Source organism: Culex pipiens, chromosome 2 (genome assembly GCF_016801865.2).
Source record: "Culex pipiens pallens isolate TS chromosome 2, TS_CPP_V2, whole genome shotgun sequence".
NCBI lineage: Eukaryota > Metazoa > Arthropoda > Insecta > Diptera > Culicidae > Culex > Culex pipiens.
This window is the reverse complement of record NC_068938.1, coordinates 159,177,324-159,203,965: the sequence shown is the minus strand read 5'-3', so window position 1 is coordinate 159,203,965 and position 26,642 is coordinate 159,177,324. Positions and strand designations below refer to the sequence as shown.

General features: G+C 37.4%; 1 protein-coding gene across 5 annotated transcripts in view; it reads right to left on the bottom strand.

Moving 5' to 3' along the window:
* LOC120421685 (receptor expression-enhancing protein 1) overlaps positions 1-24,610 on the bottom strand; it is a 49,419-nt gene extending 24,809 nt beyond the window's left edge. For 2 of the 5 annotated variants that reach the window (XM_039584919.2, XM_052707385.1), the window contains exon 1: positions 24,340-24,586. In XM_039584919.2, coding sequence (XP_039440853.1) covers positions 24,340-24,371 — 32 coding nt within the window. In that variant the 5' untranslated portion in view covers positions 24,372-24,586. Of the gene's footprint in view, positions 1-24,339 lie in introns of all 5 variants that reach the window. The other 3 variants (XM_039584915.2, XM_039584921.2, XM_039584920.2) reach the window with 3 other exon arrangements.
* Between the last annotated feature and the right edge of the window lie 2,032 nt (positions 24,611-26,642).

The window sequence follows — 26,642 nt, the reverse complement described above, 5'->3', positions numbered from 1 at the left end:
TTTTAGTGTCTGACAATAACGATAATCGCATCAAACGAATTTTATACGTTTTTAAATGTAGTCAAATTTTCACAAAATATCGTATTTTTTCAAAAATAATCAAATTTCCATAATCTGCAATAGGAAAGCGAAGCAATATTTTGAATGCATTTTCACTTAATTTTAGTTTTTTTATTGTAAGATGCTCAACTATTTTTTTTAAATACCCTTTTTTCTATTAAAATTATATTATTTTTGATAAAATACGTTATTTTGTGAAAATTTTAGTATTTTGTATGTATGTATTAGAGTGTAACAAAAATGACTTTTTGGCGGGCATTCAAGAGTTTGTTCCGGTGGGCATACTAAGCCCAAATCCAAAATATGAGCTTTGCATTTGAATTTTAAATGGGATTTGATCCGTAAAAAAACACTTTTAGAGGCATTTTGGCCACTGAAGCGATTATTTTCAACATCATTGGCATGTATGCCATGCGATCCATGCGCATCTTTTGGTATATATTACATTGAAATTTGGAGCACCCTGGAGCTCGGTACAGACCTTCAAAGTTTGGCATTTTTTCGAAAAATCTGCCCCGGCAAAATCAAATGGCGTCTCGGGCGTCGCAAGGCGCGACGCATATCTTTTTTTCCGGGGCCGATTTTTCGAAAAAAAATGCCAAACTTTGAAGGTCTGTACCAAGGGTGCTCCAAATTTCAATATTATATATACCAAAAGATGCGCAAGGATCTGGCCTACACGCCAATGATGTTGAAAATAAACGCTTCAGTGGCCAAAATGCCTCGAAAAGTGACATTTTTGAAAAAATCTTTTTTACGGGTTAAATCCCATCTAAAATGTAAATGCAAAGTGCCAGCTCCTGTTGCGTCCAATCAAGCTCATATTTTGGATTTGGGCATAGTATGCCCACCGGAACAAACCCTTGAATGCCCGCCAAAAAGTCATTTTTGTTACATCCTAGTATGTATGTATTAGTACCCTCGTCTTGGACGGACTTGGCCATGACCATAGTATGTATTGTGAAAATTTTAGTATTTTACAAACAAAACTCTAATGAAGTGGAAATTCATACAAAGTTTCACTTCGATGATCCCCTTATTGCAAATTATTAAAATTCTAGTATTTTCTAAAAAATACGGAATTTTGTGAAAATTTATTATTTACAAAAAAAAACTCTAAAAATGTAAACATGCATATAAACATTACAAACCTTCGCTTCGTTTTATACCCATATAGAAAATTAGGCTGTTGCAAATATTTTTCAAAGCTTAATCGCAAATTATTAAAAAAAATCGAGTGTGTTCGAATAAATAGGATATTTTGTGAAGATTTGAATATTTTACAAAAAAAAAATATAATGTGTAAATGCATGCAACATTTCTGCTTCGTTTGGTACCTATTATTGGGAAATACGGAAATATGAGTATTTGCGAAAAAAAAGTTATTTTGATAAAAATTTTGGGTATTTTAACTTTTAAAACTTAGGCCGTTGCAAATATTTTTCAAAGTTTTTTTTCCGTAATACATACATAGTTTGGAAACTAATGATCGAAAACAACTGGACAGCTGTGTAATGCATTTTAAAACACCTGTGGAGATTTTTTTTATAAAAAGGTCCTATAAACAAAATGTTCATTTTTTGATTTTTGGGTGGTTGCAAAGCAAAATTTGAAAATTTTGTTTATAGTATTTTTAAAAAGACTTTTTTCTTAAACATGTTGAAACCATCGTCCGATTTTCAAAGTTCCAGAGGGAAAATTTAATGGAAGTTTTCTCAGCCAGTCAAAAAACAAAAATTTGGAGGAACTTTTCTTTTAGGATTTTGTTTTAAATTAAAAAAACATAAAAAACGAAAATGTATACCAAGATGTATTCCTAAAAGTTGCTTCAATTCAATTAATTTTATCAAAAAAATAAATAAATAAATAAATAAATAAAGTACTTTTCGATTGTAAATTCGATATTCCTTTAACAAAACATTTAAATAATTTTGTTTACAGTTTTCGACATTTTCAAAAAAAAAACACTATTTTTTAAAAAAAATCATATCTTCTAAACCAGATGTTGCACCACTTGGGCTCAAAAGATGTCTTTTAGTATCCTTTCGGCCTTGTCTAAATATTTTTGGAAAATTCAACGTTTCTGTATTTCTGGGGACCCCTAAGTTCACGCTTCTCCTTAAGTTGAGCCCGCGCAGTAAATTTTATATATTTTTTGTAGGTCAGTATAATGAGTTTTCATGTCAAACAAAAGTGAGCTTTCAAAATCATTGATATATGATATTTATCTAAATACTTTTATGTAAACATGTCTAAACTTACAAAAACTAATACGCTACAAGAATATGAAACAACAATATTTCCGTAATCATTTTTCAATAGCAACATTTAGTATGCAGTCAGTTATTCAATCTTAGTTTTTTGAGATGTTAAATTCATAGTTTTCTAAGACTTCTTAAATTTGACACCTTTCCAAACTTTTATTATCAGTAACTTCAACTCTGAGACATTTTTTTTAAATTGTGTTTCCCTATCAAGGAAAACACATTTTCGAGATAATCGAGAATCCAGATCATTATCAAACAACATAAAAAATATAAAGATGCTGAAATAATGAATATCTCTTCTCAAATGCAGACTAAAAGAGTTTGGTGTGTTTTCAAAATATTTTTAAATGAAAATCCTTAAATAAGTAAATTGTTAAAGCAAATAGGTAAAAAGAAAAATAATCCTTATTGAATAACCCCAACTAAGCAAATTTTGAACAGTTCAAGAACCCCTGCCCTTATTTCCCCTACATCCAAACAAGAAGCTCGGAGCGAACGCGATCATCGAACGGCAACAAGTCACGAAATCCGCGGCAGGCAAGATCATCTTCAGCCGTCGGAGGTTGCGTTTGCTTTTGCGGTCGCGTTTTCCCAGTTTGCATTTAAGCCGGGCGAGTGTTTTTCCCCGCTGTTCAATACTCTTACTTAGAGGTGAAAAAGTGGAAAGGAGGAGGAAACCCCCAAACCATTTCTTCGGTGTTTGGTGTTGGAAAGGCATTTTTCACGAACGCCAGGAAAAAGACACAGAATGTGTGAACCTGACTCGTCGTTTGGCTGTCTCATGAGGATGCAACCATTTAAACTAATTTTAGAAGCAAAACAAAAGCAGTTCGATAGCGGTGTGCTCTAATGTTCTAACTGAAAATTGGGCCAAAATGAGTTAATGATGCCATCTTTTAGCTAATTAAATTCCCTACAAAACGCTTCTAACAGATCTGAAAAATTCGTTTCCTACGCGGAGATATCGCCCTGCAACCATTTGTACTAACTGACATTTTCGAACGCATCATGGATGTGCTCTCTTATTTTCCATCATGGCTTGACCTTTTGAAAACACGCAAATCCATAAAAATACGATTACACTATAATATTATGGTAAATTGCCAGGTGTCCTTACTAGTTTGAGCAATATTATGGAGCACTATTTTGGAAGGCAAATAGCACAAGTGTGCACATTTGGAAGCGAGAAGGAATTATCAGTTAGGTGTAGTGTGTTAAAATGGTTTAGTGGAGTAGTTTTTTTTTGTTTGGACGACCCATTGATTAGGATTAGTGTATTTAGGTTCTGTAGGTTAGTTTAAAATGTTGTTACGTAGTTTTCTTTGCATGGATGACCCCTGCAGTTGTACTAAGAGTGCACAACGACTTGAAGAATGTTTCAAATTGGCCTTTTGGGTTGGGCTAAGTGGGCAATGGGTTGGGGAAAAATGTTGTTACGTCGTTTTTTTTTACCTGGACGACCCCTACATGTTTTAACTTGACTTTTAGGTTGGGCTAAGTGAGTAATGGGTTGGGGAAAAATAATGTTACGTCGTTTTTTTTTATGGACGACCCCTTCAGTTGTGCTAAGAGTGCACAACGACTTGAAGAATGTTTCAAATTGGACTTTTGGGTTAGGCTAAGTGGGAAATGGGTTGGGGAAAAATGTTGTTATTTCGTTTTTTTTTGCCTGGACGACCCCTTCAGTTGTGCTAGGAGGGCACAACGACTTGAAGAATATTTCAAACTGGACTTTTGGTTGGGATAAGTGGGCATTGGGTTGGGTAAAATTATTGTTACGTCGTTAATTTTTCATGGACGACCCCTTCAGTTGTGTTAGGAGTGCACAACGATTTGAAGAATGTTTAAAATTGGACTTTTGGGTTAGGCTAAGTGGGAAATGGGTTGGGGAAAAATGTTGTTACGTCGTTTTTTTTTGCCTGGACGACCCCTATACGTCAGCTAGGAGTGCACAACGACTTGAAGAATGTTTCAAACTGAACTTTTAGGTTGGGCTAAGTGGGTAATGGGTTGGGGAAAAATGTTGTTACGTCGTTTTTTTTTTTGCACGGACGACCCCTGTAGGTGAGCTAGGAGTGCACAACGACATGAAGAATGTTTCAAATTGGACTTTTGGGTGGGCTAAGCGGACAATGAGTTGGGGAAAATTGTTGTTACGTCGTTGTTTTGCATGGACGACCCCTACAGTTGAGCTAAGCGTGCACAACGACATGAATAATGTTTCAAATTGGACTTTTGAGTTGGGCTACTATACCATATTATACCATTTTAACAGAATTTAGAGTCATAGAGACGCACCTGAGAAATGGTAAAATCCGTAAAAAAAAATACTTTGACTCAATCTCACCCCCCAGACCAAGTGTCACCCCCACTAACGGTACGTATTATTTTTTTTCCATAATCGAACCCTGCAGTTAAGCTGAGAGTGGACAACGACTTAAAGAATGTTTTCAATTTGGTCTTTTGGGTTGGAACCCACTTGTAAAATGTTGTTACGTAGCCGAAACTTTGCTTACATGTTTCCTGCACAATAAAGCTCATACAAAATCCCATACAAAGTACTTAAAAAGATTAAAAAAAAAAACTCACGACCCACTGAGCCCAACCCAAAATCCAATTTAATATTCTTCAAGTCGTTGTGCACTCTTAGTTCAACAGAAGGGGTCGTCCAGGCAAAAAAAACAACGTAACAACAATTTTCCCCAACCCATTTCCCACTTAGCCCAACCCAAAAGTCCAGTTTGAAACATTCTTCAAGTCGTTGTGCACTCCTAGCACAACTGAAGGGGTCGTCCATGCAAAAAAAACGACGTAACAAAAATTTTCCCCAACCTATTACCCATTTAGCCCAACCTAAAAGTCAAATTTAAACATTCTACAAGTCGTTGTGCACTCCTAGCTCAACTGCAGGGGTCGTCCATGCAAAAAAACTACGTAACAACATTTTTCCCCAACCCATTTCCCAATTAGCCTAACCCAAAAGCCCAGTTTGAAACATTCTTCATGTCGTTGTGCACTCCTAGCTCAACTGTAGGGGTCGTCCATGCAAAAAAAAAATGACGTAACAAAATTTTTCCTCAACCCATTACCCACTTAGCCCAACCTAAAAGTCAAATTTTAACATTTTTCAAGTCGTTGTGCACTCCTAGCTCAACTGCAGGGGTCGTCTATGCAAAAAAAAATTACGTAACTACATTTTTCCCCAACCCATTACCCACTTAGCCTAACCTAAAAGTCAAATTTTAACATTCTTCAAGTCGTTGTGCACTCCTAGCTCAACTGTAGGGGTCGTCCATGCAAAAAAAAATGACGTAACAAAATTTTTCCTCAACCCATTACCCACTTAGCCCAACCTAAAAGTCAAATTTTAACATTCTTCAAGTCGTTGTGCACTCCTAGCTCAACTGTAGGGGTCGTCCATGCAAAAAAAAATGACGTAACAAAATTTTTCCTCAACCCATTACCCACTTAGCCCAACCTAAAAGTCAAATTTTAACATTTTTCAAGTCGTTGTGCACTCCTAGCTCAACTGCAGGGGTCGTCTATGCAAAAAAAAATTACGTAACTACATTTTTCCCCAACCCATTACCCACTCCTAGCTCAACTGCAGGGGTCGTCCATGCAAAAAACGACGTAACAACAATTTTCCCCAACCCATTTCCCAATTAGCCTAACCCAAAAGCCCAGTTTGAAACATTCTTCATGTCGTTGTGCACTCCTAGCTCAACTGTAGGGGTCGTCCATGCAAAAAAAAACGACGTAACAAAATTTTTCCTCAACCCATTACTCACTTAGCCCAACCTAAAAGTCAAATTTTAACATTCTTCAAGTCGTTGTGCACACCTAGCTCAACTGCAGGGGTCGTCCATGCAAAAAACTACGTAACAACATCTCCCATAGTTGATGTGCACACTTGGCACAACTGTATGGGTCGTCCATACTTTAAAATATTACGTATTTAATTTATTTAGGGCACATTTGTTCTATTCAATACATTCATCGATTCCATTGCATGAGACACACTTGTTCCAACTGCAATTCACCATAAATCTAAATAACGGTTTGTGCCTTGGATACCATTCGTTTTTGAATGGTCGTATGATATAATTGAAATAAAATAAACTAGCTAAAAGTTTTTACAACATCATTTTCTTATGTTTTTAGGAATACATCAACCTAGTATTCGTCATAGTTGATGTATTATGGATGGTTTTACAATTATATTCATAAAAAATATAATTTCACTAATTTTTTTATACAAAAATTTTGATTTAAATGCTAATTTTTTCAAAAGGTTAATTTTCCTACCAAATTCAAACTAAAATAAGTGTTTGAAAAAAGTTTTGATGTAAAATGTTTTTCTTACGCTTAAATTAACCAACTCGTGAAAAAATAACATTGAAACAACTAATTTGAACTATTTTAACAATAAAATTACTTTGCACGCTTTTGTACCAAAGCCCTGTGCACGTTTGTGTTAACTCATACAAATTACCTCCCAAAACACACTTGTGCCAATTGCAAGCATGATTTTTTTTCGTATTTTCTCTGCCAAAATTTTTCTAGCATTTCAAAAGTTTTTATATTTCACAATGTCTTTAAGTAATGTCAGGTGCATACTTTAAAATTGTTAGAACAATTGTTTGTCGAATAGTTTTCCAGAAACAGTAATTCAAAGTTTAAAAATCGATTTTCTCGCAACTACCAAAATGTCAGTTAGTATAAGAGAGCACACCGCTATCGAGTTGAAGCGGTTCATACCGCGGTCGGGTATGCTGCTAGTGACTATGACTTGGTTTGCGTTTTCACCGCCGGCGTCTGCGTAAGGGGTTTTACGATCAGTTCAAATCAGCCGCACACTAATCATCGGGTGATTTGTGGGTGGGAAGAACATGAAACATGGTGAGGTGTACTGCGAGGAATGTTTGGTTTGCTTTTTAAGTTTAAAAGCTTTTTCAAGTAGAAGAAGTGCTGGCTGTCCCGTTTCTCGGTTAAACATGTATACTTTTCTGTGTACGTACATTTGTTTGCTTGTTTGGTTTATGAAAAGGGAAAATAAATAAAATAATTTATTTTTTCTAAAATTAAATATGTTCCAAATCAACTTCTCGAAAATTAGCCGTGACTATTTGACGACATTTATTCCAAGTGTTTGTCAATTCAAATCCCGAGAAGATCATCAAAAATCGAACCCAAGGAAAGTTTTCAAATTTAAAATCAATTCCGCTAGAGACGCCAATTTCAATTAGCGTTCTCACCGCCCATAAAATTCATCAAACTAGCACGCGAAACTGTTCAAATTGACTGACGAACGCTAAATTTCACCAGCCAACGCTTGAACCTGGGTCCGCGGTCATAACCGGGCACACGCTCTAAACTGTTGGGTAAATATTATGACCAACACCAAAACACAGCCAAAGCCTGTCATCGATCCATCGAGGGAGGTACACGTTTGCTTCGGGAGAAGTCAATCAGTCAAGCTTGCAAAAACACATCAGCTGTATGTAATAAAACATCTTCTCTTTTTTTGCGAGTAACAAAATTAAAAAGTAAGACAAACTTAGCTCTCACTTTGTACTAAATAATGATCTATATTTAAATCACACATTTGTTCATTCAGGACAATAAAAATTTATGGATTATTTGAACCTTTAAAAATGTATTATTAGTGTTGTTATCATTCAATAATAAACAATGAAAATTACATGAAAACTATGTAATTTTTGTTAAAAATTGTAAATTAACATTCTAAAAGATCATTTTTCACTGTGGATCTTGGTCAAGAACCTATGTGCAACAGCAGTAGCACCACCAATTTTCCTAAGTTTTCCACATCATCATCATTATTATTACATCTGGTCATAAAGCGGCGGGATCCCAAAAGCCAAAGCACTATTTTCTTGCGAAACAATCGCGTCGCGTCGCCAGAAAAAGTCGAGATTTTCCGTGCGTGTGTGACCACAACGGAATTAATTCAGCGTTATTTTTATCCGCGTCTCGCAATTTCTAGGATTTCCACTTGACACCACATCGGTGAGGAATTTCCGACGCACCGAAATCAGACGTCGCCAAACGAATTTTCCACTCCACCGGCGACTGTCAACCGGCAATCGATCACATCAGAAGTGATCGATTTGGCTAAATTTGACTATCGGGTCCAAGTTGCGACGATCATTACACACGCACGAAAGGCTGCATTCTTCACACACTCACGCAGGGAAAAATTCAAGCACAAACGGAGGAAAATGGAAGCAAAAAAAGGAAAAGAAAAAAAAAGTGAAACAAACTCGCGACGATCGAGTGCGAACGCGATCGGAACCGAACGAGGGCGAGTCGACGACTGAAAATTGAAAAATCACGAAATTCCCTCACAATGTGTGTCGTGATATTCTCTTGCTCCTTCACTAATCCCTCTCTCTCGTTCAGGGGAATAATGCACTCGTGTCGCCGTGCAGAGCGCAGTTTGGTTGTTCTCCCGTGGGAATGTCTTAGGTTGTATTTATTCTTGCTCTCGTGAAAATGTGGGTAATAAACATTGGAAACGTTTCTGGCGATGCATGATCGGTATGAGAATGAAAATTTGTGTTACTCTCGTAATTACGATGTAAGAATACCTTAAAAACGTTACTTAATCCACCCTTAGGTGGTTGAAGCCTTCCTCACATCGATATAGTTAAATTTTTCATTTGATTGGGCTATCATGTCTTCAATGTTTTGAACATGTTGGAAAGGTCTTTTGATTACCAATACAACGATTGGTCGCACGGTGAATCCAGACAACATTTTCATCAACATGTCTGAGATCTGGCTTCTGATTAGTGTTAAATTCACACTTAAGTGCTCATAATTTTTGATAGGGTTGTCAAATCTTCAATCTTTTAGACGCGTTGGAAAGGTCTTTTGAATACCCATCCAACAATGGGTCGCATGACAGATCCGGACAACGATTGCATCAACATATTTAATATCCGGCCTTAAAAAAGTGTATAAATAACACATAAGTGCTTATAACTTTTGGTAGGATCTGTCATCTTCAATGTTTTGGACTTGTTAGAAAGGTCTTTTAAATACCTTTCTAAAATTATATAGCACGACGGGTTTTCTTACAAAAACCACCCTTTTTACAATCTTTTGAACATTAGTCGAAGCCGTCTTTTTAGCATAACCTTTGAAGTACTTAACCAAACTTCATAATTTTCTATTGCGACTTAAGGGACTCCAAGACGGATCGAATGAGCCCAAAACGGACAAATCGGTTCAGCCAGTGCCGAGATAATCGAGTGACAATTTTTTGATCAACATCCCGCTACACACACAGACATTTGCTCAGAATTTAATTCGTTATACGTGAAGGTGTGTCTACGAAGTCATATAATGAAGTTCAATTTCCGAGTGATTTTATAGCCTTTCCTGAGAGTATAGAGATCCTAGACTTAATTATCCGAAGGACTTGGCAAAATTTCACTTCGGATAGTCGAATCAGGAAAAAAAATTAGTCTTATTTTTGATTGTTGAGCTTTAATATGACCAGGGCTTGCGAAATTTCGACTTTTTTGGTGATAGCTGACAGAACACTCCAATCGTCTTCACCACGACAACCTGATTTTTACATTCTGCTTTCGTTCGTTTCACACACAAAGAAATGAGTGCTACGCAAAGTCACTCACACAATCATTGACTTCTCTCCAAGAGATAAATCGCTTGGAGAGCGTTCGTTTGACATTCTACCGAGATTCCGATCATCTCTCCAATGATAGCAATCATATGACTCCTGTCACCACGCAGCAAACATTAGGAAGAGAGAGACAAAAACGAGAGAAAGAGAAAGAGCACGTTGTCTCGTTCGGGCGGCTGCTTGAGCTTGAGGCATTTTTCGTTCGTTTCGTCTTCGTGTTTACGTTCACTGACCGTCGCCAAGCAACGACGGTCATGATAGGCGTTGTGTGTCAGCGATCAAATATCGTTTTGGGAAATGATCGCTGACAGAAAGTTCTATCGAATATCGAGCAGTCCCATTCAGTGATAGATCCCTTTTCAAGCATTGAATATGACCCCTTAACAACTCTAAGGTGATTTAGATTTTTTTTTATCAAAGATGGCGGCCAAAAAGACCAGGCTGAAATATTGAAAAAATTGCATTTTTCAATTTAATACGCAATCAACCATTCAAATTTAACTAAAATGGGGTCGTAGAACTCAAATTTCATGTTAAAAGCAAGAAAATAAAAAAATACGAAAAAAAATAATTTTTTTTCGTGATTCGATTATACGATATCCTATACAAACCTGTATTGTTTTCGTAAAAATCGGAAAATTTCACGAATGTTTCATATTTTAACATTGAAAATCGGACCATTAGTTGCTGAGATATCGACATTAGAAAATGGTGGGTTGTTTGGGTGAGACTCAATATTAAATCTATTTTCCTGTTTATAAATCTTTAAATGGCAATATCTCAGCAACTAAGAGTCGTATCAACAAAGTTTAAAAAAGCAAAATATTTTTTTCATATTATTTCAAAAGTGGGCAGCCATGGGCACTAATTTTAAAAATGAATAACTGCGACTATTTTCAAAAAAGTTACATAAAAAGGGCTATAACTTGAAAACGGTGCACTCTATCAAAATTTCACTGCAAATTCGATTTTACATCGAAAAATGAGCTTGAAATTTTTTTGCGACCAATATTTCGATTTTTTTAAATCAGTATTGATTCAAAAAATCATAACTCAGTCAAAGATGTTTTGCACATTCTGGAAATTTCTTAAAAGTTGGCATTTGATGGCTCCTAAAACCCATAAAAAAATAAAATAAAAATAGTTTTTTTTTTGCAAATCAAGTTTTAGTGACAAAAAGTGAAATTAAAAATCTCAACAAAAAAAATGTTCACCGTGTTTTATTTTAATCAGTGTAGTCCTTATCTATACCTACAACTTTGCCCAAGACACCATATCGATAAAAAAAATTCTTCAAAAGATACAGATTTTTTAATTTTCATACATCATTTTTGTATGGACAGCTGCCAAATTTGTATGGAAAATTATATGGACAAACTAATGATGCACAATGGCTTCTTTGGGCATACCGAAAGCACCAGATAAGTTTCAGCCGGATTAAAAAGTACAAAAAAAATCGAATTTCCGAAATCTCAGAGAATTGCTCACAAGCAACTTGATAAGACTCTGCATTATATGTTCTTAAGACCGTCATCAACGATGGAAGAATCATCATCAAAAGAAAATCTTTTGTTGCTCATCACAAGAAAAAATCAAAAGGGAACATGGCTCTCCTTTTTGGCGCACGGAGAATCGTTAAAAAAAATCTGAAAAATCATTTTCTTGATTATTTATGTGCAGGTGTAACGTCAGACGTCGAAAAATGTTTGTCACTTTTTTTAGATGAGCAATGTGTGTTACAAAACGAAATAAATAACAAGTAAATTCACAAAAAAAAAATCATCAACTGATTTTCTTCAAGAAGTTCGGGAGCGATTTTCTTTTGCGTGTTTCGCTTCCTCTCTCTTCCGCGAGTGACGAAAGTTCGCAAGCGAAAAAGATGTTTTGCGATATCCATCCCTGATCGTCATATAAAGCTAGCTCCTCAACACCAGATTCACATCAACCAGTCCGTTAAATCGTCATTTTCAATATTACATACACAGCAAAAATTTGTGTATATTTGGAAAGTTTAAAATTTGTAGGTCTTACCACTTTCATGATGTTACACTACCTCAATTTGAACTGAAAAAGTGGAAGACACTAAAATAGTTATGAGTTTACACTTTTTTGGGAGTAAAATTATATTTTTTTTCTGACATAAAAGATGTTTCCATTCCCAGATGCAATATTACCATGATTTTTCTTACTGTGTACCAGCAGCTTGAAAGCAGCACAGTAGAATTATTAGATTGCAATGCGGTTGATTAGAGCTGCAAGATATTATTCAAGCGGCACATACTGACCGAGTCGGCAGGAATACATCAAGAACAATTGACGGTTGTGTACGGCAAACCGGATAGTTATTCTTCATTGATTGCAGTATGCATGAAACGAACAGTGACTCTTTTTGAGCTGTTTTAGGTCGAAATTGTGAAATTGGTCTGAAATCATTTAATTTAAATGGATTTTATAGGATGAAATACTAGCAATGAAAACTTGCAGTTCTTTCAAATGATGGGTTATTACCCTCCCCAAAGCAGTCAGCTGATTCACGTTTCCTTTTACAACAACCAATAAATAAAACTTGCTTCTTGAATGCATTAACATGGCCATAAAATATCTCGACAGAGTACCACACGTTCCATCCCACAGCACACCACCAATTGCGGGACCAAATCTGCAAATAACTGGCTGGCGAATGCTATAGCTAAAGTTGCGTTATTTAATTCAGATCACTATAAACTCCCAACTAAGAAACAAGGGGATTTAACTCTTTATAGCGGAGAATGTCAGACAGCTAATGAGATCTTCAAGATGATGCTTTGCTCTTTGAATAAACGGGGAATTTATGCATTTAATTTATTTGCAGTTTTGCTTAATTGAGCATGATTTCGTGTGGCACTTGAGTCGTCTGGAACGGAATGAGGATAATAGAGGCAATCTCCAACGGAGAACGTGGCACGCTTGAAACGAAAAGTTTGACCGTATAGAACGGTCACCTACTTGGAAGTTATTCACCCCCAAGCAAATCAGCTGAACCATGTCGCCATAGGGACTAATTACTATTCAATTAGAGAACCGTTCAAACAACCAAATTTGGACACACAATTTCCAGGTCCGAAGAAAGTGTTACAACCTATGGGAAAGCCAACCCCACGGAAACGCAACGGAAGACATGTTTATTTGACAAAAGAGCAATTCTCTACGAAATCGGTCTTTTTTCTTCAATTTTAATTTTTGTATTTTTTAATCCGACTGAAACTTTTTTGGTGCCTTCGGTATGCCCAAAGAAGCCATTTTGCATCATTAGTTTGTCCATATAATTTTCCATACAAATTTGGCAGCTGTCCATACAAAAATGATGTATGAAAATTCAAAAATCTGTATCTTTTGAAGGAATTTTTTGATCGATTTGGTGTCTTCGGCAAAGTTGTAGGTATGGATACGGACTACACTGGAAAAAAATAATACACGGTAAAAAAAAATTTGGTGATTTTTTTATTCAACTTTTTATCACTAAAACTTGATTTACAAAAAAACACTATTTTTAATTTTTTTTATTTTTTGATATGTTTTAGAGGACATAAAATTCCAACTTTTCAGAAATTTCCAGGTTGTGCAAAAAATCATTGACCGAGTTATGAATTTTTTAATCAATACTGATTTTTTCAAAAAATCGAAATTTTGGTCGTAAAAATTTTTCAACTTCATTTTTCGATGTAAAATCAAATTTGCAATAAAAAAGTACTTTAGTGAAATTTTGATAAAGTGCACCGTTTTCAAGTTATAGCCATATTTAAGTGACTTTTTTGAAAATAGTCGCAGTTTTTCATTTTTTTAAATTAGTGCACATGTTTGCCCAGTTTTGAAAAAAATATTTTTGAAAAGCTGAGAAAATTCTCTATATTTTGCTTATTCGGACTTTGTTGATACGACCTTTAGTTGCTGAGATATTGCAATGCAAAGGTTTAAAAACAGGAAAATTGATGTTTTCTAAGTTTCACCCAAACAACCCACCATTTTTTATTGCAATATCTCAGCAACTAATGGTCCGATTTTCAATGTTAATATATGAAACATTTGTGAAATTTTCCGATCTTTTCGAAAAAAATATTTTCAAAATTTTCAAATCAAGACTAACATTTTAAAAGGGCGTAATATTGAATGTTTGGCCTTTTTGAAATGTTAGTCTTGATTTGAAAATTCCGAAAATATTTTTTTCGAAAAGATCGAAAAATTTCACAAATGTTTCATATATTAACATTGAAAATCGGACCATTAGTTGCTAAGATATTGAAGATAGAAAATGGTGGGTTGTTTGGGTGAAACTAAGAAAACATCAATTTTCCTGTTTTTAAACCTTTGCATTGCAATATCTCAGCAACTAAAGGTCGTATCAACAAAGTCCGAATAACCAAAATATAGAGAATTTTCTCAGCTTTTCAAAAATATTTTTTTCAAAACTGGGCAAACATGTGCACTAATTTAAAAAAATGAAAAACTGCGACTATTTTCAAAAAAGTCACTTAAATATGGCTATAACTTGAAAACGGTGCACTTTATCAAAATTTCACTAAAGTACTTTTTTATTGCCAATTTGATTTTACATCGAAAAATGAAGTTGAAAAATTTTTACGACCAAAATTTGGATTTTTTGAAAAAATCAGTATTGATTAAAAAATTCATAACTCGGTCAATGATTTTTTGCACAACCTGGAAATTTTTGAAAAGTTGGCATTTTATGTCCTCTAAAACATATCAAAAAATAAAAAAATTAAAAATAGTGTTTTTTTGTAAATCAAGTTTTAGTGATAAAAAGTTAAATAAAAAAATCACCAAATTTTTTTTTACCGTGTATTATTTTTTTCCAGTGTAGTCCGTATCCATACCTACAACTTTGCCGAAGACACCAAATCGATCAAAAAATTCCTTCAACAGATACAGATTTTTGAATTTTCATACATCATTTTTGTATGGACAGCTGCCAAATTTGTATGGAAAATTATATGGACAAACTAATGATGCAAAATGGCTTCTTTGGGCATACCGAAGGCACCAAAAAAGTTTCAGTCCGATTAAAAAATACAAAAAAAAAACGAATGACCGAAATCCTAGAGAACTGCTCAAAACAAACAAACAAAGCTAAACGCAAGTGCCGGCAAACCGGCATTGATGCCGTAAACAGTTATTGAATATATTTTACTTGGCCAAGTGGGGTGGTTACGCAGAATGGGCTGGGTTGGACTTGGACGCAACGCGAACATGTTCGCGAAGAGTGTTAATGCTTTACACGGCTCATTTGTCATCAGCGGAGTTGGCGGAGCCGGGCGTGCGCCAGGGAGTATTGACTGATGGAGTACAGCTGGAGATAGTTTTGAAGAGTTGCTTGCTGCGGTCATATGGTATTCATCTAGTCCTGAACACCGTGGGTTAGGTTAGTTTAGTGGAGATTTGCTTTGTTTACCAGGGTGAACAACAGGTCTCTTTCAAGAAACTGTACAGGTCTTGTCCGAACGATTCCAAGAAACGAAACCCTGAACAAGCCACTTGGTCCACTTGACGCTACACTGCAATCTGTCCCAGTGCCACCCCCACAGATCGTTAATCGCTCCACTAAAAGTTCCATCGTGCCGATAGTCGCGTACAACTCTCGTACAACACCAATCCCAGCTAAGTGATGACTTAAGCCGCGCGTATTACCATACCGAGCCGAGTGGTCGCGCGACTAAAGTTCTTGCACCCGCTGTCAAGTGAAAGAGGGTATAAGCTCTTAGTCACAACATTCGCGGTCGAGCCAAATTCAACTCCCACGTTGAGTTCCAACCGATGTCTACGGGGAGGTTGAACGCGGAACCAGACTCTTCGCACCGCCAAACCTACACCAAAGTACCATTTGTTCTCGTCGTGCATCATCGAACACCACCTTCGGAAGGTTGCAACAATCCATCGCGGTCGCAGATCTTCTTCAACGTTAGAGGAGGAAGAGGTGTTAAACAATTAGCACATCCCCGCGTGTAAAGTCGACGTTCACGAGACGCAGTAGCAGAACCTATACGGAACAATAGCGAAGGTGGAAGTGCGGTATCAGCTGAAGTTCAAGGTATCGCAGAAGTACCACGCGGCGATTGCCACGTTTGGAGGCGCCCCTGAAGGTCGTGGCGAGCAACATGTGAGACCGGTCCATAAAGACTTGAGCGGATAAACACACTCTTCTCGTTTTGTACATGTACGGTGCAACCGGCAAACGCTGCTGAGCTGTATGGCGGACACGTAACTCTAGCTACAGTTGATGGAAGAGCAGCAAAGGCAGCAGCAGAAAAAAAATCAATAACAACCGGGTTTCCATAAAAGGTGCAATCTGTACATTGAATCAACGCCGCGGGCAAGGCCCTGGACGGGGAGGAAAAACAATCAGCTGTTCTATACGGTGGATGTCTACGGGGACTGTATGGCTATAGAACAGCTAAATCTAGGTTAGACTGTAGAACTCTACAGGTCAGGTGACAGATTTGGTATTCTGTATCGATTACGACTAAGTTTGAGTGAGTTCTTGGCTCTCCAAGTTGAACCCAAAGAGTTGAACAAAGAAATCTTCTGCTACGATGTGACGCATAGCAAAATGCCGAGAAACCGCAACTCGTTTAGCGCGATACCATCTCGCAGAGATCGCGCGGGTGGGTCACTACCGCTACTCCGTCGCGAAAATTACAGCGAATGAAATATAATTGAAGATCAAATCGGTCGTTACCGCAACTACTCCGAATGGTCCATATTCCGGTTCACATTCAGCAGACTGCACAAAAACGACAATTGTTCCAGCTGGTCAGTGCTAGCTAGCCCGGCTGCTGCAAGGAATATCTTGCAGTGCACTTGAAATTCTAATCAACCGCAAAAGGCAATCTAATAAATTAGTTGTGGTTGCGTAATATGGAAAATGACGGCTAAATTAATGGTGCTGAATCAGGTTCGTTGATTGTAATTACGATCTGCTGTAGGAATGGTAGTAACTAGATCAGTGAGGAAAAAATCTCACAATTTTATTCTTAGACAACAAACTCTTTTCACCTATGAAAGAGAGAAGAGAAATGAGACGAGTGAAAACGATGATAAACAAAAGCACGCAAAGTAAACAATAACAAACACGTTTTGTTTGATTGACCATCCTGTGCATTGTCCTGAAGTTTGGTTCAATTTGGTTGCCGGAGTCCCGAATTAAAATCACAAATCTAGAGTTTTTTTCTTAAAAAAAAAGGACCTATACAGCAATTCCATTTGAAAAGAGCCTAAACCAAAAAAAAAGTTCTCCGATCGGGCTCAAATTTTTTCTGGGGGTTCCTTGGCCAAAATAATTAGACCCGTATTTTTTTGTTTGGCCATTAGGGTGACCTACATCGTGCTAGGGTGGTTCGAAAAATGGCAATTTTCGTCATTTTTCGCAAAAAACACTTTTTTCGAAAAATCATATCTCCGCGCCATTTCATCCGATTTTAGCTGTCTTAGACGCAAAGGAAAGGTGATAAGTTTGGCTATTTGAGAAAAATAGTAAGAAGTTCCAAAAATCTAGCTTAACTATTGAAAAAGTCGTATGAAAACTTAAAATGGCGTTTTGACCGTGTCTGGACCGAAGAGCCTATGTCTGAAAATATTTTTATCGGATTCCTCGGAAAATTTCACGTAACATATCAAAAAATTGGCGATGTCGAACCGTACGTTTTCAAGATATGATTTTTTGAAAATAAAAACTGAGTTTTTCGACGCGCCACGCGCAAAAACGGGAAAATGACGAAATCGGCAAAAAAACAACTTTTTTCACTAAAACTTCGATAACTTAAAAATTTCAGCGATGACCTATACATGTCTGGGTATCAAAATTTTCGTAATTAAAAAACGCAACTTTTGGTACCATAACATCTATAGGTCATCGCTGAAATTTTAAAGTTATCGCAGTTTTAGTGAAAAAAGTTGATTTTTTGCCGATTTCCTCATTTTCTCGTTTTTGCGCGTGGCGCGTCGAAAAACTCAGTTTTTATTTTCAAAAAATCATATCTTGAAAACGTACGGTTCGACATCGCCAATTTTTTGATATGTTACGTGAAATTTTCCGAGGAATCCGATAAAAATATTTTCAGACATAGGCTCTTTGGTCCAGACACGGTCAAAACGCCATTTTAAGTTTTCATACGACTTTTTCAATAGTTAAGCTAGATTTTTGGAACTTCTTACTATTTTTCCCAAATAGCCAAACTCATTACCTTTCTTTTGCGTCTAAGACAGCTAAAATCGGATGAAATGGCGCGGAGATATGATTTTTCGAAAAAAGTGTTTTTTGCGAAAAATGACGAAATTTGCCATTTTTCGAACCACCCTAGCACGATGTAGGTCACCCTAATGGCCAAACAAAAAAATACGGGTCTAATTATTTTGGCCAAGGAACCCCCAGAAAAAATTTGAGCCCGATCGGAGAACTTTTTTTTTGGTTTAGGCTCTTTTCAAATGGAATTGCTGTATAAACATGTGAAAAACAATAGCTCATAGGTCCTTTAAAAAAAACTCTAGAAATGTTCACGGAAGTCGGGCATGTACGTGTGTCAAACGTGTTCTGACCTGAAATCTTTTTGGCCGTGTAGCACTTACAGAAATTTTCAGAGTGTGTCAAGATAGCACGACAAGATTGAAACTTCTTTCATATGAAGAGTGACAACAATGAACGGAGTTTAATCTCAGGATTGAAATCGAATTTTGGGGATATGTGAAGGCCAAAAGGTGAGACATTTAGAGCTGCACAAAATGGCGTTCTTAACTCAATTTGGCACATGCCCAAAAGACACGTGCGACAAGATAACACGACACAACGATTAGTTTATGTATAAGTGAAATCGAAATTCCTCCCAAAAATATTGAAAACAAAATCTTTGAATAAAACCCTATTTTATCTTGTATCGCTGGTCTGTTTGTAAATTGGCAAAAAAAAATTCATTGGTTATTTATATTCCGATGAATAAGTCTTTCGTTGCATTTTGGTAGCTTCAACTAAATTTTGAACATTAAAGCAATCAGTCAAAACTAACGCTTCATTGTACTTAGTCATTTGAATGGTGTGCCATTTTTTCAAAAAAGACACAACTTTCACATGTCCATAATGCAGCGCTTGGTTTTAATGATCCGCATTTTGCTTTATAGCCACAAAGACCCACGCGCCACAATGAACCTCAACTAGAGAGAGATATTCTGGCGACAGTCTGTCTGGCACTAATACGTAATGGTTTTAATTTTAGCAACAAGTTTCCTAATTGAGAAACCGCGTGCATATATTAAGTCTCCGTTGAGGTTTGTCATATCTCGGACCGGTCAAGTCAAGGAGGAGAAAATTTGCTCTTTCTCTTTGATTTGGCCTAGTTGTATTAGTTTGAATTCAAAACGGGCAGATGTATTTCCACAAATTCAAAAGTCTGAGGGGAGAACACACATAGGTCAACGGTACCGACTTCAAACGCCCACATAATATTGTTGTTGAATTCGACGGCCATTCGTAACAATGCCAGCCGGTTTTATACGACAAAAATAGTAAAATTAACGGCCACTCAAAAGTCGAACAATGAAAAGTACATCGCGCGTGAGTTCAGAGCCTCAACCAGAGTCAACGCTAATTTCCGTTCCAATCGATGGGCAGCCGGCTTCAGCTGCAGCTCAACGAGGTTTTTGTGTTTTCCACCCAAAAAAATTACATCATTCATTCACCTGAGTGCGTCGTCATCAACGATATACCGCGCGGTTCAGAGGGTTCTGGCAGGGTCTCGCCGACCGAATGATTGTTTATGAGTGCTTATGTTGAATAATGTTGCAATAAAATTAATGTGTGAGCAACATAAATAAACCATAACATAACGTATGGTATCTGGATCTATTCTGTCAATAGCAATTTTAAAATTGTGTTGAGCATTGATTAAAAAAGTTGTATTTAGTTAAATGAGCGTTCAAAACAGTATTTTATGATGTTGATGAAAAAAAAGTTTTTTTTCTTCTAAATTTTGAGTACCATCATCAGGGGTGACATTGGGTCTGGGGGTGAGATTGGGTCATACAAAAATGCTGAAATTTGTATTACCCAATCTCACCCCCAGACCCAATGTCACCCCTGATGACGGTATGCCATCGAATCAGGAGTGCAATTTTCAACAAAATTTCCCTTGATACACACTTTCCATACGTCTACGAATCTTTATGGTTTAATGATGCAGCACACGAAAATTTACATTTCGACAGAATTGGCCTCAACCAGCAGTGGCCAGTGCTCTCCAGGATGATCCGATTGGGAAGCATTAACCGAGCATTAACATTAACTTTTGAAAAAGCGTATAAACGCATTTCGACAGACAGAATTTGGAATATTTTAGATTTTTCTTAAACGAACATTACCACCTACATCTTCTTAAGTAAAAAGTAATTTGTATTCTTTGTTGCAACATGTTGCACTGACCTGTCTTCATTATTCGTACAGCCATCCCTCATATTCGGAACAGTTTACAGATCGACCAATGTTCAAAAAATCATAGCAAATCGATAATTGAACTTAATGATTCGCTTTTACCTTCATTTGAAAGCTTTTCTTGCGATCTTTCGAATGCTGTACGGAACAGCTGCAAATTTTAATTTTTATATCAAGCTTTTGAAGAAAAACTTTGACCCTTGAAAACCTCAAATTCGGAACACTTTTTTCTCACGGATGTAAACAAACTTTGATTTTCTCCAGGAGCACTTCACACACTGAAATCAATGAAACTCAAATTTATGTTATGTTTTATGACAGGTCTGATATTTTTTTGTGAAAATATCAGTTGAATTCAGGTGTTCCACAATTGTGGGAGGCACAATAACATCCCACTATTATGGAACAGGCAATTTGGAGGCAGTGTTTTGCTGCTCAGAATATAATAGTCTTGAAATTAAGTTTTTTGTTCAAAAAGTACTACTTTTACTAGTGAAATAGCAAGAGAATGTCCAAATAAAGGTCCTAAAAATAGTAGGGTCACCAGAAAAAATGCATTTGGCATGCTATTGACAAATCATCACAAAAGTGTTCCGAATTTGTGGGTATTCCGAATATGTGGGATGACTGTAAGTCGTGATTTTTAAAATCCGAAAATAGAAATATTTATTTTTTTGGAGGATTTTTTTGAAAATTTCACAGTATTTTCACGTTCTAAAATTGAAAATCTGATCAGTGATTTCCAAGATATCATCGATTGAAAATTGAGGGTAATATTCATGTTTGGTAATTTTTCATACTTTGCAAGGCCAGTAACCAAAGTCCAATCAAATTTTCGAAGTGTTTGAAGCTAATTGCAGATAATTTTCTCAGTTTTTCAAATATATTTTTACCGAGCTGGGCAAGGAAGAACACTTTTTTTAAATTAAAAAAAAAACAGTTAGGTTAAGTAGAGTTAATAACAGTACACTGTCCAGATTTTTAAACAAAGATGGCGTTACGAATGGTGTTAGCCCAAAATGTCAAAATCGTGCAGTAGTACCCACATTGGAAAAAAAAAGTGTGGCTGTCATGCTATGGCACACATTTTTTTGTAATGTTGGTACCACTGCGTGGTTTTGACTAGAGCTGAAAATGTCAGGGGTCATGACGCGAAAATCGGCGACGCTGACACAAATTTTTGAGATCCATTCACTGAACCGTAAAACCGTGACATAAACAAACCCGGCGCAGTCGTGAGTGCCCTAGCTCATTGAGCAGCTGCAATGCGAGGCAGTAGTCGACCAACGCTCTTTCGACGTTGCACGCACACACATAAAGAAACAAGTTTTTACACAAAAAGTTCGTATTAATGCGTGGAAATGAAATTTTGAACATAAATTATGGTTGTTTTAAGTGTTTTGCACAGTCTAGAACCATTCAATTGTTTAAAAATAGTCAAAATAGTGTTTAAAGAGGATTTTACAAGTCAGTCATATGACACGAATTGAGTGAGTGTAGCTCATTGGTTTGCTTCATGTGTACGCTGGGTTGGAAACTTTTTGCAGGCCTGGTTTTGACATTTAGGGCTTGCACCATTCGCACCATCGAATGTCATCTTCGCTTAAAAATCTGGATATATCAAAATTTTACAAAAGGTCTTTTGGATTTAGAATTCAAATTTGCATCTAAAATTGATCATTTCTTGAGCTCTTTATTTTTTTTTTTGAAAAGATCTTATAAACAATATTTTTCATTATTGCTCTTTGGGTGTTTTTGAACTCGCCTTCAGCCATGGGAGTTCAAAAACACCCAAACAGCAAAAATTTGAATTTTTGTTTATAGGACCTTTAAAAACAAACACTGGATTTGAACTTTTTTTGTGTGTATCATCGATACTTTAAAAAACATTTTTTGTAATTTTGTTCAAGAATGTAACTAAACTAATTAAGATTTTTTAAACCCGAGATGACGACCAAAATGGCGTCGATTAAATACTGAGAAAATGCATTTGGCAATTTCAAAAGGCAATCAGCTATTAAAATTTGACCAAAAATGCGGTCGTAGAATTCAAATTTGATGTTTTTGATCATGATTTGATTAAAGTCCAGACTATCCAAAGCCTCGAATCGAGGCCCTCGATTATCCGAAGATTCGATTATCTTTAAGTTCGATTATCCAAAGGTTTGTTTGGGACTTCGGATAATCGAACCACGAACAATTTTTTTTTGTTTTTTTTTTCTTTTTGTATTTCTTTTGAGTTCTGCGACCCCATTTTAGTAAAATTTTAATAGTTGATTGCCTATTAAATAATAAAATGCATTTTTTTTTCAATATTTCGTCACCGCCATCTTGGATTTAAACATTGTAAATCACTATAGCGTAGACAACTAAAAAGTCATTTTTTTTTCGTGATTCGATTATCCGAAGTAAATTTTTTCCGAGGCCTTCGGATAATCGAGTTTGGACTGTATCTGAAATCCCATACAAACCTTTGGATAATCGAAACTTTTGATAATCGAGAATTCGGATAATCGAGTCCTATCCATAACCTACAACTTTGCTGAAGACACCAAACCGATCAGAAAATCCTAAAAATATCATCTCGAGAAACCTATTTTTTTATGTTTTTATAGCACACTTCTATGGACAGCCCCCAAATTTAAATAAATACTTGTATGAAGAAACAAATGATACAAAATGGGTTATTTTAACATACGAAATCGATAGACAAAGTTTCATCGCAATAAAAAACAACAATTAAAATGTGATTTTTTTTTTTGCGAAATTCTAGAAAGCTCAAATAAAAAAAATTTGGCCTAATCCATGTATGATACAGTCTATACTTTAGTATGTTGTTATTAAGGGTACAGTCCAGACTCGATTATCTTGCAAAAAATCACACCGGATAATCAATTCATGGAAACACATTTTAAGGCCAAGGTTAAAATAAACTATCAAAAGCATAGGCAGAATTTTATTAACTTTTCAAATAATGAAATCAATATTGAATAGTTATCGTATAGTTGAATTTTGTGATGATATTCTGGGATGAGAAACTGTAAAATATTGACGCTTCTCATAGAGAACTACACTTTGCTTTGGGTCCTGGATCAGAAGTGTTCAACTTAGAAAATCAAAAAGTGACGGGTAAATTTAATTTGACATAATTAACCCATTCTAAATCATGAGATTAGCTGTAGGATTAGTTTCACAAGGAAAATTAACAATTAATTCATTATCCGTTCTGTTTTGGTGCATTATGACTTGCTCCAATTTCCTCACCTCGCTTCCAGACTTTCTGACCCCGCGCAAGGATATGAACAATTAGTAAAGAGTTTGAGAGCAGCAACAACGGAAGTGAATCATCAACGCCGCGCATATCATCCAGAAACGAGACCGAGCCCAACTCAGAAAACAACAAACCAAACCCACCTTTCGACGACGCCTCAAACCTGGTCGGGTTGCCTACTTCCAGGAGCAAGGTAGCTACCGGACCAAACAACTTCAACCGTCCAGACGTTGTTGGCAGCAACTGCGATGGAAACAAAGCAACCCGTCCGTCGAGGATGAGGAGGATTTCGCGAGCTCATTTTATCGATCGATGAGCTCCTGTCAACTTTTTCCTGCCAGTCACGAGTCGAAAATTCCATTCCGGTTCGCCTTGGGCCGCTCCAAGATCATTGCAGCGCGTACGACTATGGTCATCGGAGGTGACAATGATCTCCGCGGCCAAAAAAGGGCATTATCCATTTCGGGGCCGCTCGTCGCAATCTTCACACGCTCTGTCACGGAATGATGTTTCTTCTTTTTTCACAGCACAATAAAAAATCACTGCTGAAAAGGACTTCCTGCGAGGAATGTCCTCTTCCCCTTCAAATTCTACTCACATCACAATACGCGAAACGATGGCGCTGATCATTTTCACCAACCGAGGCCACTCATGGGCAGCCGGATTGAGTCACGAAATTCCGATATTATTGATCAACGGGCTGAGATTCTTCTTCGTTTTCCAGCAGCCTCCTCACAAAACAAGAATCAACGACGGACGTACACACACTCGACGGCGCGGACACACGAACTCGCCCGCGGCCAAACTACAACTCAGCCTGCTACGGTGGGGTGGGCCAGCAAGCAAGACACACAGCAACGGGTACGGCGCAAGCAAGAGGGTTCTGAGAGAGAGCGTGAGCAAAGAGAAGAAGTCGTTGAGAGAGCGAGAGAGGATGGGCAGCTGCTGCTGGTGAATTTTCAAAACAAAAGCAGCCGTTCGCGGCTGCTGAAGGAACAAGATTCGAGAAGAGAGAGAGATCGAGGGCGAGAAATGAAAACAACGCGATGCGGTGAAACGAGGAGAGAGCGAATTTTAATTTTGAGAGAGTGTCAGTTTGACAGCGACCCGAACTGACAAGCTTGTCAGCAAATTTTTAGGTCGAAAAGATTGAATGGGTCGACTAACCCTTAACTTATCAGGCAGTTTGTGAGAATCGAAATAGGGAAACGGCATCTAACCACGAGGTGGTCACTCCAAATATATTGCATTTATTTCATAAGTTGATCCGTATGTGCATCCATATTTACGTGTATACACCATTCTTCTATGAATTTTATTTCAGTGTTTTCACAGCTGTCATCGCAAACGCGCGCACTGCTGATTGTTTACAAACAAACAAAAATCAATCTGTCTCGATTACATTTCCCGGCCGGGAAATTTGCTGGCGCTTTGTTATCATCCGGCAATTTCCAGGGCCAGCAGCTTTGTCGAAGTAAATCCGGATTATCCATTGTTTTGTGCTGAATTTGGTGCGTGTTCCGGACTCAGTAAGGAACCAGCAAGCGAGATGGCGGTAACCCTGGAAGACAAGTCGATCGAGCTGCTGTACGTGGACCGCAAGAGACGGCGGGGTGGTGCTGGTGCTGGTGCTGGATTCCTTCATTTGGCAGTCGTGAACAAGCACTCGTACCTCATCCTGGAGACACTTCTGGCCGAGAAGGACGCGCGCGTCACGGCGATGGAGGTGGACGAACGGCCCACCGAGCAGTACTCGGACATTGGCGGGTTGGACCGTCGTGCTGTCGATGCCGCTCAAGGAAAAGTTCAAGAACCCGGGAATTCATCCGCTGAAGGGAGTGCTGCACGCTGATGACTCGTACCTGTGTGCAAACAAAGTTGACCTTCCTGAAGCTGGCCGGGCTGCAACTGGTGCAGATGTCCACCGGAGACGGTGTCAAGCTCGTCCGGGACGCGTTCGAACTGGCCTAGGAAAAGTCGCCGGCGATTACTTCCTGTACGCGTCTACGCTGCAGACGCATCTAGCTGGGGCATACACTCAACCCCCGGTGGTTGGTCACTTTTTCGTTTCCGCTCACGCACGCTATCAATACAAACGTTTGATAGTGTGTGTGAACTCCGTGTAAAAGGGGTGTCAAAATAAAAAGTGACCCCGTTGGTTTAACAACAGTTGGTGTCAAACCATCGAGGTTTGAGTGTATGCATGTTTAAACTTATTTGACCTAATTTGGTCACTTCACTCCTTATCATGGATTTCGACGAGAGACGAACATTGAAGTCGTTTTGGATTTTCTTTTTATTTATGGTTTCAGCTTTATTTTTTTGTATTGTTAAAAATGATGAAAAAAAAATACAATATTGACCCCCAAACCCTCTCCGTTTACGAGTCAGATTGGCCAGGAGCTTTAAGATGAACCCCGCTCGTGAGATCGAATTCAAAAGCAAACAAGTAGTTAATATTGACAAATTAAAAATCACAAATTATTGTCCGTTTCATTCAAAGGTACACACCGCGCGGCATTTCAGGATGTGCCGTAGTCATTGTTGCCAGCGATTTTTTGCACTTTGAGTGCAATATTTTCCCTGGATTCTACCCTAGCATAATGAACCTGTGGTGCACGGGTTCACTTCTAAATAATTTAGTTGTGTTTTCTCCAAAATCGGCTCACATTTTTTCCTCTTTCGTTGGCCGGATTTCGCTCGCTTCGTTGTTAGGGTGAACTCCTGAGATAGGCCGTAGTGTTGAGTTCTGTGACATCTGTGACGGACTCACTCCGTCGAAGGAGCTGGAGCAACTGGCGTTGGGCACAACCGCCCTATCAAAGTTTTCAAACTTTTGAAACAATGCAGCAGCTGCTGGTTCGTCCGGGGACCGTTGGTTAAAATCGTTCGTTTGACCAG